General features: G+C 46.1%; 1 protein-coding gene across 2 annotated transcripts; it reads right to left on the reverse strand.

The window, feature by feature from the left end:
• Positions 1 to 3,999: 3,999 nt before the first annotated feature.
• On the reverse strand, positions 4,000 to 12,534 carry S100PBP (S100P binding protein). Of its 2 annotated transcripts, none has more exons than XM_082233080.1 (5): positions 12,389 to 12,534; positions 9,175 to 10,270; positions 7,696 to 7,805; positions 4,945 to 5,041; positions 4,000 to 4,400 (listed from the first exon to the last, which is right to left on the reverse strand). In XM_082233080.1, exons 2-5 carry the CDS (start codon positions 10,128 to 10,130, stop codon positions 4,268 to 4,270), a joined length of 1,296 nt encoding a protein of 431 aa, XP_082089206.1. In that variant the 5' UTR covers positions 10,131 to 10,270; positions 12,389 to 12,534; the 3' UTR covers positions 4,000 to 4,267. The 2 variants fall into 2 exon arrangements, with proteins under 2 accessions (XP_082089206.1, XP_082089207.1); XM_082233081.1 differs by lacking the exon at positions 12,389 to 12,534 and adding an exon at positions 11,207 to 11,930.
• Between the last annotated feature and the right edge of the window lie 547 nt (positions 12,535 to 13,081).

The raw sequence follows: 13,081 nt of genomic DNA on the forward strand, positions 1-13,081 counted from the left end.
AAACATACCCATAATCTGAACTCCATCCCGAGTGAGTTATCTCCCCATGTAAGACATTTCCCACAGGTTTGATATTGCTCTAGTTATTAGGATACTACAGTTTGCTCCCATGATACTCAGCTGTTTCTCAGGCCCCACCCGCAGAGGGAGTGAAAGTAGTTTGGGACTGTGGTTTGATTTAGTGCTCCATCTTTGGCTGCTAAAGGAGAGCCTCCTTCCAGCTGGACTCCTGAGCAAGCAGTGGACATTCAACCTAATTTGGCTACTGCTCTGTGCTCTGTTTGTGGTACCGAGTTTCCACCAGTGTGTGTGCCCCTTGTGTTCCAAGGGCTGCACAGCGACTTCCCTGATCACATCCTTTCATGGCCAGTGCCAGGTGTTGGTTGGGTCAGGCAGAGGCCAGTGGAGGGCCTGCCAACAGCCATCTTAATTTCCTGCTTGTCTGCCAAAAAGGCTGTGAGCAGGGCTACAAAGCAAGAGCTCGCCTCTCACTTCCTCTACACCCCAGAGGGGAGCTAGAGAAAGGGGCACGGGGTTGTGACTTCACTCAGAGGCCCCAGAAGCTAGGAGCAGCACAAAAGAGACAAGACGCTGTCTCTGATCTTCCCAGTACCATGGCTTCCCCCCAACTCTTTTAGGACATACTGTGGACAGGGGAGGGCAGGATCTCCCATGGCTCATTGGGAACAGGTGAAGGCAGGAGGGGGAGAAAATAAAGAGCGGCAAGGGGGATGCTGAGGGAAACCTGTGGTCCTCCAGGTGTCATTGGGCTACATCACCCATCAACCCCAGACAGCATGGCCAATGGTAAAGAAAGATGGCATCTGGTCCTGCAACATCTGGTGGTCAAAGGTTAGCCACAGCAGCTAGGGCAGTGATGGCCAAACTTGGCCCTCCAGCTGTTTTGGGACTACAACTCCCAACATCCCTAGCTAACACTGGTCAGGGATTATGGGAATTGTTGTCCCAAAACAGCTGGAGGGCCATGTTTGGCCATCACTGAGCTAGGGGGTCCACTGATGGATCTTACTTCCAGACCTCCTAGAGTATGCCCTCCATATTACAGTATTTCCATCCCCCTGGACAGCATAGTATGACTTGGGAAGTCCCATTCTGGCACATCATCCACCACATGCCTTTGGAACTTCTTGTCAGGACTTATGCACAGGTCTGACACACCTTAAAGTAGTACAGCTTCCCCTCCCACCCCCTCCCACAACTAGAACCTAAAGTGGGAAAATGGATGTCGAGACTCACCTACCCTTTCCACGTTCAGCATCCAAATTGGCATCCTGCGAGTGGTAAAGTGTTGGGGTGTGCATATGAGTATGTGCGTGATATCATTATCCCCTGTAATTGCAGCCTTTTAAAATGTGCGGCAATAAATGCCATTAGCGAGAGAAGAAACAAACACAGGCTGAAAGCAATTCCACGCTTCAGAGAGATGACTGTCAAGCGATCAAAAAGCACCCTCAGACTCTCTGCAGAGAGATCTTTAAAGCAGAGACGTAATCAGAACATGCTGTAGGATACAACAGAGCTGGCTGTATGTGGGGAGATTTCAGGAAGACAGAGATAAAACGCATTAAAATGAGATCCAAGGTGGTACTGCATTATTTGAGAAGAGTATGGACTGAACTACAGGAATGGTTTGTAAGGGATCATGGTGGAGGACGTGCACCATACGTAGAATGTCCCAGGTTCATTCTCCAAGTAGAGTCTAAAGACTCCTGCCTGAAACCCTTGGGATCCGCTGTCGATTGTTGTTCGAATAAGGGTCTGACTTGGTATAAGGTATCCTATGTACCAGATTGACTACAACATAACGCTCTATGGAAAATGGTAATCTCTCTCACCTGCCCCGCATTTGTTTCCAACAATTGCCAAGCTCCAGTTCAGAATGGACATCCAATTAAATGTCTTGGCAGGTGGGAAATCCAGATTTCAGCTGTGAGTGATTTTCTGTCCCATTTCCAGCTGTAGTGCAAATTACATCATTAGAATTCGCCGCCTACTTCCAGCTTTAGGAGCGCATGTGAATGCAATGAAGGAGTGAACTCGCACAATACGGGTATTTCATTTGCAAGCTGGTGCCTCATTTACTGTTTTTAACCATCGGTTTGCAATAACTCAAAGATGCAAAGCTCAATTTCCTGCCCCGAGAGCTGTGCTGACATGAAAGATAGACACCTCTTGTCAACCTGTGTAGGGCCCAGTGGTGGCCAAAATGCACTTAGGATGTACACAGCGGCATTCAGTATTGCAGGTGTTCTGTGGTTCTACTCTGGTGCTCATCTGTGGGGACCCCAATGCTTAATTATTGTTATTGTTTTATTATTTATATGACGCCCATTTGACTAGGTTGCCACAACCACTCTGGGCAACTCCCAACAAAATATACTTAAGAGTACCCACACACCAAGTCCGGGCCCTGATGCACTCTCAATTGATTCAGGCTTTATGCAATTGATTCCAAAAGGACTCAAGAAGATGCTTTGCCATACAGCACAGTAATAGCTTCACAGACTGTTTGCAGGGAGCGTGGGGGGGGGGGCTAATTTCTAGCAATTAGACTGTGACAGTTGCCCTAGAAATATCCCAAGATGTTTGAAAACACACAGAGACCTCCTTAGAAGCTTTTTGTCAGAGGATGACTGAAGTTCAGCACCTCTGCCTTTGTTCCTTAAAAGGACAATTGACTTCCAGGTCTCCTCCTGCACTACTTGCAAAACTGTCACAGCAGTGGCAGTTTTGGGCAGAGCAACAAACTACTGTCTTTCACACTCCGTCATTGCAATTTTTTCCTGCTCCTTCATCCTGTACTTTAAAAAGTCACATTACCTTTTGATATTGGAGGTAGAAAAGTCAAAACACCTTCTCTGTCTCCCCCCTTCCTCATTATGAAGGGGCATTCCTTGCAAAGCTATGGTGGCTATTAGCTACCATATTAGCTATTAGCTGTCCAGCACTTTTAAAAAACAAGCTTCAGAGTTGCTCAATGATACAAAAGGCCAGCACACCACACACACCTACAAAGTGTCCCATGAGTTGAACCTGAAACAAAATCTTGCAGGAGGTGCTTGTCTTCAGCGTTCAAGCCAGTCTGGAACAGTGATCTTGTTCAGGCCGAAGTGCGTGGGAGGGCATGAGTCTTGGGGGTTGACAACTTTAGAAGCAGGGAAGGCAAAAGGGACATTTCCCCCCTTATACCTCCCATTCCCTGGTGAAGATTTACCCTTCACTCGAAACCTGTACTTGCTGGAGAGAGGTGAGTCTCATCCAAAGCTCCCTGAAGCTCCGAAAAGGATGAAAACATGCATTTCTCCTACTCCAAAGCTTCCTGTATGACAGAAAAGATCCCATCTCTTCCTCTTGCTCCTTAGCAAGCAGAGAGGGGTAGAGGAAGAGGTGGGATCTTGCCTCGAAGACCGGAGTAGCAAGAACACATGCGGTTTCTTTTTTTAACTAAAATTATTGCACAAGTGAGAGTCTGCCCGAGCGTGTGGTAGCATTCTTTTACTGGGGGCAGCAGGCAGTCACACTGGTGTGGTAGTGAGCAGATAACTGATGCCTGCCTCCAAATGTACAGAAATCACTACCTTATTTTTGGGAGGCTCTGTTTTGCTTCCAAATTGATATGTGATAAACCACACAAGTCCCCTCTTTAAGGGAATGATGCAGCACTGAAGGACGTTGATTTGTTCTGAGCCCATCTGTAAGACCCATTTCACAGACAGGATGAATAATACCTCTCATTCACCCCTAAAGGTCCTCTGCATCTCTCACTACTTGAGGTCTTGGCAACTGAATGTGTAAGCTGCCACGATTACAAAACTCTTGTGTGTAATGTGAAATGAATACTTTGCCTGTAACCCTTCATGTCTTAATTCACCTCCAGACTTCTAAAAACGGTACAGAAACATATAACTGAGCCACACATGCAAACCAGTCAATCACCCACTGGGAGGCAGGGAGGAAGAAGGAGAACACACTGCAAGGTATTTCAAAGGCACAAGCATTTATAAAAATTGGCACAGCATACAGTATCAAACTGCTTGGTGAAACATCAAAATGCCAAAAATATATAAAACATTTGGCAGAGGACAACTTCAAGGTCAAGTTGAACAAAGAAAATGCTAACAAAAACAAATTATAAACTGGCCTTAACTTAAAAACTGAAATTAATAATAATAATAATAATAACGAAGCTGACAATCAACTTTGAAGCGCAGATAAAAGACAACTTAATTTCAATGGTGAGACACTTCTAGCTTGGGATAGGGCTGCGCCTGAAGCGATCAGGGACACTCTCAAAACGACGGAGGTTGCGATTGTTCCTATCGACCCACTGGTCAAGGGAACATCTGTGGGCTGCACTCTTAGCTCGCTGCGCATAGTTCCTGCAGGTTAGGGGTAGAACAACAGTAAGTATAAATCAATGTAAAGCAAGTGCAAATGCAAAGGAGGCACCCCATCCCACCCACCCTGAATCCCATCTGTCCTTTGGAAGATTTTCTTCTACTACACCTTGCTGAATCAGTCCGTATGTAGACCAGCACTGTTTCCGACAGAGTTAAGCCAGGGGCATCTGGGAAGCCCCCAACCAGGATAGGAAAGCAATTGTCCTCCCCTGTTTCATACACTAACTACTGTGGTTGCAAATTACCACTCTGCATTTCTCTCCCCTTTCAATGCTGTTTGACCCCAATGTTTGCTATTCCCACCCCCCAAACAGGTACGTGTGACTTAATGAATCTGAAGAGGACTCTAGTGCACAAAAGCTTACAACAAATGCGTCAGTCTTTAAAGTGCCACAAGACTCTTCGTTCAGCAGCTTTTTTATCTTATCGAAAACAGTTTTAAGCAAGTTATTCTGTTTCTTAAGGAGGTAAACCTGCCACTGGGGTCCTGCTGCCCTTGGTTTCATGAAGGGTGACACAGTACCTTACGGTCAGGTCTGTTGGGTGTGCAAATCCGGGTTCCCCGTAGCGGTTTTCAGCAGTCACGGTCAACATCAGCTGCTGCAACTCATTGACTTCATCTGAAATTTGGCAGAGCAAGGCAATGCAACCCAGTGTGTTTGCATCAGGTACCACAGGGGTAGGTAATGCAATGCCCTCTAGATGTTGTTGGAATTCCGTTCCTGTTAGCTCTAGCCACTATGGCCAATGGCTAGGGATAATGGAAGCTGCTGTAGAGGGTACCACATAGGCCACCCCTGAGGTTCAATAAAGTTAAAAGATGCATATTTGGCACTAGACACATTCTAAGCCAGCTTTCCCCAACTGGGTACCCTCTGGCTCTCAACTCCTGACAGCTGAACCATGTAGGGCTGAGGCTGCTGGGTGCTGGTAGTTCAAAACACATGGAGGGCACCAGACTGGGGAACGCTATGCTAGGCAGTGTATTACACAGAGGAAGTCAAATATGTAAGGATCCTATGGTGATGGTCTAAACATGCATGTTGAGTTTTGGGGAAGAAATGGCTACTGTGGAAGCACAAATTACATTTCCTGTGAAATACTGAAACACACTGTTCTTTAGAATGGATCTTCCAAATAAGGATGAGTCATGCCAACTCAGGATAAGGGAGGCCTCAGAAGTGTTCTGGACAGCAGGTTGTAGATGCACTGTTTGAAATGCCCCATTATGCTGCTAATGACCTGTAAAAGCTAATTTCCTGAGCGGAGAATTTCAGTCAGGGAAAGGCAGGAAGTAAGAAATCTTTCCACAAACCTATACCCTGCTCCTCCCTGGCTCACTGGAGCAAACAATATCTTCAACACCAGTGATGATTTAGTTGCCTGAAGGCTGTGCAGAAGCGGAGGGTGTCTAGTGCTACTTGCAAAGAGTTGCTACCAACGGGAGTTTGCCTCCCCATCACAAGCTGGGATATTGAAATAGCTTCCCATGTTTACATTCACCAGCATTTAAAAAGCCTCATAACCGATTCAATGCAGCCATGCATGAAGTAAGCCCTAACCTTTAATGCACCCATGTTTTAAAAACCAAGTCAAGGCTCAACTGGAAGACTGGTGAGGTCACTGCCACCCACTACTGTCCCCAGGAGCCAGTGGAAGCTGCATGCCCAAGGTAACAACAACAGGTTAACAGGCCCAGTCAGCCACAGTCAAGTCATTCTCTGGCTGCATTCTGGCTGTGCTCTACTTCCTCCACTGTGTTCTGGCACCACCTGCTGGCAAGAAGCAGGAATGACTTTGTCCTTGTATTGTGTTCTCACACATGTGGACACATACCATGGGAGAAGTGCAACATCCATGGCACATACAAGAGGTAATCCTTTGTCCTTGCTCATTTTCCCAGGCTCTCTGCCAGGAGAGCCACACAGCAGCCTAAGTTCTGACTTGTAAGAGGGGCCTCTTTTAGGAGTTAAATCCATCACTCAGCTGTTTTCTGCCTGTCCTTACCAGGCAGTGGCACAGGAAAGGGTCCCCCCCCCACCAGTTCCCCCTCCCATTTAGCATTTACTGGTGCACTGTGCCACAGGGAAACTGGTCTCAAGCCATCTCCAGGCTCATAGCAAAACTCAGAGCTACTTAAAGAGTCCCCTTTTTGAACAGCAGCCAAGAGCCTTGATTCCTGCTCTGGCCTAGGACTGCCTCTCCTTCCCATGCCAGACCACCAATTCTATGCCTAAAGCTACCCAAGATAATACATGTTTGTGCTAATAAACAAACAGCTTGTGCACATTACACAAAGCATTCATGAGCAATTTTGGTGTGACGTGCCAGAACTCTGAATGTACACATTGCATATTAATTTGAAAGGCAAAGTGAAAAAAGAAAAATAGGATCCTAATGAGAGTTTTCCTTCTGCCCACATGATTTGTCCTCAATCCATACACTGGAAGCAGCCCAGCACCTTGTTAGTATTGCATGTGCAGAGAGACAGACAGACAGACTGAATGAGTTTGGGCAAGAAGCAACATAACTGGTCTTCCTGAAAAGGTCTCTTCATTTGCCCCCGAAGAAACGAATAAATAAACCACCATTGGAAGATAGGGGGCAGAGGGGGCTGACTTCCTCTTTACAACTCCAGGGAGAGTGTCTCGAAGAATCTAAAGGCCATCTAGAACAACCTGTGTCCTTCCCTTGACCTCCGTCCTGCCCACCACTAATTTATAATGCAGTGCACACTGTGGCAGAAAGAACTGGCATCCAGTATCACAAAAGTGCTGCTGAGCAAAATGGCCATATGATATTTTGGCAAGAAAGGCAAGTTGCCTGTCCCAGGAGAGTCAGGACACTGTAGCTAGAATTGGGGGGGGGGGGGCTGGGCAGACTTGTGGGATGTGGGTTCAAACCCTTGATCAGCCACAAAGACTTCTCAGACTTTCAGCTCGTTCTTAAGTGAAACTACCTCACAGAGTTTTTTGCAGTAATAAGATGAGTTAATCCCCTGAAAGCCAGGATAAAGGAAGGACAGATATAAATGCAATAAATAAATATGAGGGAAGGTCAGGTGAAAAACTCCTGTCTCACCCGAATTAGGTTGAGGTGCAGGTACAAAAGGAAAAATTAATTGCACAAAATTCCATGCCACCAGGTCTCCAGCTCCAGCAGAGAGAAAGGGGGGGGGGAACCACTTTCTGAATCAACCCTTACCCAATGGAAACACTTTATGCCAGCAGAAAAAAGGAACCCCAGAAAAATTTTTATTCCACCTCCAGCTTACCTATGAGTTCAGCATGCTGAGCATGGGCAAGGACAGCATTGATGTATTTTTCCTTGCTGGACTCAAGTTTTGCCTCTTCAATGTATATCCGACATCGGGGCCTTACAGGGCTGGAGGATGGGGGAGAAAATGACAAAACTGCTAAGAATTGCAAAGCCATCTGCTAGACAAATATGATGTGTTACTGAGAGAATTTAAGCACACTAAGACTAGAGGGCATGATTTTAGAGGTTGTTCCTTACACCTTGCAATAACTGAAGGGTACTTTCAATCCATAATTTAGCATAAACTTTTAGCTATTGATTTTATTCATCTGGCTTTTCATAAACTTGTTTTTAACATTAAATTTTGTTTACTATTTTCATGCATATCTTTTGGAGTCCGTTTACAGGTTTAATTTACAGTTCAGCAGAACATACCTTTTAAATTGAACAAATGAAAAATTGTTCCAAGCTTGGGAGGGTATACTTTTTGAAAAATTAAATCTCCCACAATGGTTTTCACAAAAATTAAAACAACCCATGTAAAGTTTGGTGAAAATCTGTTAAACAACAAAATTATGTGGGGAAGAGGAGGCAATGCTTAGCTCATCTTCAAGAATAAAAAAATTATATCATAAATAAACTATTAAATAAGGCAGAATCAGTTTATACACAAGGCAGCATTACATGGATGCCATAATCTAAATAAGACACATTTCCACAACTCTCTCCATTTGCAAGATGTAAGGCATCATAAGACTGTAGGCATCATGTACCACCACCACATATATGCAAGATCTCTTGAGAATATTAAATTCCTGGTTTTGAGGAAAGGTTTCTAGCCCTCATTACTGTCAAAGATCTCAGCAAGTGAGCAACACCTTCCATGGCTGAGAATTCCATGTTTTGGCAGGAAAACTAGAAACAGCATTGCAGCAGAAGGAAGAAGGGAGAAAGGTGGAAATAGAAGAATATAAACAGAGCAATCTATGTGGTGAATAAGAAACAAGTTTGTCAAGCGGTTTCAGAACCACACTGGTTCTCCTGAAAACTTGGGACATATAAACAACACAAGAACCCCTTTCAGCAGTTAATTGTGTGCTTGCTACTATCTAGTGCAGGTATCCCCAAACTCGGCCCTCCAGATGTTTTGGGACTACAACTCCCATCATCCCTAGCTAACAGGTCAGGGATGATGGGAACTGTAGTCCCAAAACATCTGGAGGGCCGGGTTTGGGGATGCCTGATCTAGTGCAAGGCAAAGGGATACATTATTATTAATTATTATTTATTATTATTATTATTATTATTAAATAAATGATACATGAAAAGCCCCGGCAGGCTTTAGCATTCTTGTGCACATACAAACATGAAATACAACCCCCTCCCACCTAGGGTGCAGAGCCACACAACAGATGCAGAGGAGAAAGGAGAGCATAGCACACCAAGGCTCAAGAAAGCAAGCCTAGCTGTAGGCACCAGGAGAAGCGGTGCTGACCAATTTGGCTCTTTGATGCTGGGAGCTTCCATATTTGCCTTTCTTTGATCACTGATGGATGTAGAACAGGATGGTGCAGCTTCTTCATACAAGCCAGCAGAATCCAAATCTCCTTCAGCCTCTTGTGGTGGGCTGTTTGCACTCTCTTTTCCTAGGTCATTTTGATTCAGGGAAGCCTGTTCCTTGCAGGGCCCTTCAGCTCTCTCAGGTTTTGCCATGAGTTGTCTCACTCTTTCCAAGTTATCGTCTACCACTGCCTGAGCAGCTTCTTTATCCAATACCCCAGACACATTATCTTTTTGCAGACTCAAGGCAGCTGTTGCAACTGGCACAGCTTCTGGAAGAACAGAACTGTTTGAATCCAAACCAAATCCAGCTTGGTTTTGAGACCCTGTGCTCAAGTCACTCCCACTTTCTGGACTTTCAGAGTCATTTCTGCAAGCACTTGAGGAGACTAAAGGGTCAGCTGGAGACAGTGGCTCTGTTTTTCTAGACTCTAGATCTAGAGTACCAGAAGGCTTAGAAGATCCTAATGCACACAAAATTCTAACATGTTCTGCATCTGGTTCAAATGCTATGGAATTTGAGGTCTCCGGGCAGCGTGGTTGACTATCTGATAAAAGTTCATCTTCAGCTTCAGAAGTGAGTCCAGTGGAAAAGTCTGAGAGTTCCCCATCTGAAGGATCCAGTAAGCTGTCATCTAGTATGTCATCTGTGTTGCTATTATCAGGCTGTCCATTGGTGGCCACAGAACACACTGCAGAAACTGCTATTCCATTGCTTGATGAGGAAGGATCTGCAAGTGCACCAAAAGGCAAGCAGGAGAGTTTGTGTCTCTTTGTGTCTGGTTGCTCCTCCTCTTGAAACTCTTCGAAGGACCGCTTGCTCCTGGAAACTAAATCGTTTAAGAAAGTGACTTTTAGATTTAAACGGGTGCGGAAAGTGCTACTTGCCATGATACTGCTTGCACTGATTCTTTCTTTCTTTCCTTTTTAAAAGTAACCCTTTGCTACCATGTTCACTCCAAACTAGAAGAAGCCAAGCAAGGGAAATCTATACTCAAGGCTTCCCTTCAGCCAAAGTGGTTCTCAGTTGCCTGCAAGAAAGAAAAGGACAAAATAGAAGCTAGTTGAAGAGATCTCATGCTCTCCTTCCCCTGCAACTGCATCTGTGCTAGAAGAAATCTACTCCACTGCAATTGCTCTTCTCCTCTGAAGACTACACTACCTAACAAATGTCTCACTCAGATTCATTACAGCTGTTCTAATAAAACATTATTTAACTCACATACAAATCAGAAAAGCTGACTAAAAAATGAAACAAAGAAATTTTCATAGAGATAGTTAAATGGTATGCTTTTTTCTTACACATACTCCAAAGTTTACATTTTATAAATGTAAATTTAAGAGCCAGCATGGTCCAGCGCTAAAGAGTTGGAGGTGCTAGATCAGAGATGAGTTCAAAAAGAACTCTATTTTACAATCACCTGTAAAGAGGAATACTAGTTATCTACTTTACATGGTTCTTTGAACCCTTTGCAAAATTAAGGTTTCAGCTTTAAGCACATTTATTTGAAAGTGTTATTGCTCTCTATGAGGATTGCTTCCAAGTGAGGCAAAAAAACATTGTAAGCAACTGATCAGTCACTTTGCTCTTCCCCACTCCTGCATTATTGAGATCTAAGATACAGCTCACATCCAAACATGATTATATCTGAATTCTGGCTTGTGATTTGTTTGGAACTACTAAACCAATGTTCAGATACAACCCTAGTAGCTCTCAGTAGCACTGCAGGCGCAAGGAGGAGCAATGTTGCCTCATTTGTCTCCCTGTGCACTTGCAGACTGCATTTTCACTTTTGTTTTTATACCTGATGTTAGCAGCCCTGAGCCCGGTCTTGGCCGGGGAGGGTGGGGTCTAAATAAAATTTATTATTAATTTATTATTATTAAAGTGCAAACAAGGCCACTGTCCAATAACAATCAAGTATTTTTTAAAACATTAAATTGGAACAAGAAGAAAATTCAGTCACTTTCAGATTTGATACTTTTACAGTTTACAAACACATCAGGATAACTTTTAACTGTGTTACAAAGGAACAGAGGAACCTGCCTTAAATGACCAATTCAGCCAGTTTGTCCCTCAAGTTCAGTATTGTTTACTCTGGCTGGCAGAGACTCTCTAGGGAAGTCTACTTTGAGATTTAAAGTTTCCACAGTATGTACCAGGAAATTTGCACCTCACCAGCTTATGAACAAATGAGCTACTGTTACACTAATCTTTCATGCTACTGTGTATCTGTGGGCAAAACAAGATAGCAACTCTACAGTAAAATGAAGATGTGCTTTAGAATTCATTAAAGCCTGTTTGGGCAACACAGCTCTGCTGAATTCTGCTGTTTAGGTGAGGGGAAATGAACATAGTTCAGTGACAGGGCCCCACCCCTTTTCTCAGCCTCACACAGGGACCCCTTAAGGAGAGATGGAGCAAGCTTGTCTTCTGCTGCTCCAGAGGGCAGGACCCGAACCAACTGATTCTAACTGCAAGAAATGAGATTCTGACTAAACACTAAGAGCTTGTGGGTGGTGACAGCTGCTTGACATTGGAATGGACTGCCTGGGAAGCTGGTGGGTTTTACTTCAATGGAGGTTTTTAAGCAGAGGTTGGGTGGCCATCCTTGCTGAGGGTTGGACTAGATGACCCTTGGGACCCCCTGCCTACTCTACAGTTCTATGGCCCTTTGTGGAGGGGGGGGGCAGCACCTGGAAAGACGGGCTAGGGGATAATTGGGGCGGCCGCCTTAGGCACACCAGAAGCGAAGCACGTCCTGAGCTACAAAAACAAACCCAATTCCTGCCTCGTTTTTTTGCAGTTTCTGCAAAGCGAGGGAGCCTCCCCCGCCTCCATTCCTCGGTGCCTCCTCCTCCCCCTGCTCCCCACCTCGGGTCTCCCCTGCACTTGGCCAGGCCGCCTCGCCCTCCTTCCTTTCCCAGAGCAGTGGCTCAGAGCGCCTCCTTGCACCGCAGGTACACTCCGTGGGGAGGGGAGGGAGCGGAAGCCCAGACCAGCCCCCAACCCGCTTAGTCCGACCCCTCAAACCTTCCCAAAATAAGAGCTCTGCGTTCTACAACGTCACCCCCCAGCGGGGCCCCCTTTATTCCCGGTGAGAGGGGGGCGGCGGCGGCGGAGGGAAAGAGCTGCTTCCCACACTTACCCGCCGCCATCTTGACTTCCCGCAATGAGCCGGATGCGGCGCCAAAGCTCCCTGCCGTCGCTTCTCCGCCTCCTCTACTTTGCGCAAGGCTTCAGGGTCGCCGGCCGATTCATCCATCGGCCGCTCTTTCAAGCCCACTCGGAGGAGGAATGAATCGAGAGAGCCAGAAACGCAGCCGCAGTGGAAGCCCCGCCCCTCCCTTCCAGTCTCGGGGCGGGGCAGAGGCCACCAGGCTGGCAAGCAGAGCGCCGAGAGCGAGGAAGCTGATGCAACGCGGAGGCAGACCCCGGCTGGCGTGTGTCAGAGAGAGAGGAAAGGTGAGGGAGCGGAGGGAGGGAGGGAGCGGAGGGGGGCATTGGGAGCCCCCCAGCGCCCAAGGAGGGGTAGGTGGGGGGCTTAGATAACGAGGGATGGCGTGGAAGGCCCCGAGTTAGTATGTGGGACTCGCTGCCACCATATGGGCTGATTGCTTTGAAGGGGATTTGAAGGCGGACGACGACCCAGGGCCTGATTTTGCTGCTTCTTTTTCCAACTCCCTCCTCAGTTCTCTTCCCTTTCTTGCCGTTTCTTTCAGATTGCAACCCAGGGGTTAGGGGCCTGCTATCTGCCCTGGGAGACTCCCCCACCCCCCCTTAGAGGAGAGCGGGATAAAAGCACTGCTTTACATAATAGCAGTGATACTAATAAATCAGA

This window comes from Podarcis vaucheri (genome assembly GCF_965113315.1).
Source record: "Podarcis vaucheri genome assembly, chromosome: 7".
Classification (NCBI taxonomy): domain Eukaryota; kingdom Metazoa; phylum Chordata; class Lepidosauria; order Squamata; family Lacertidae; genus Podarcis; species Podarcis vaucheri.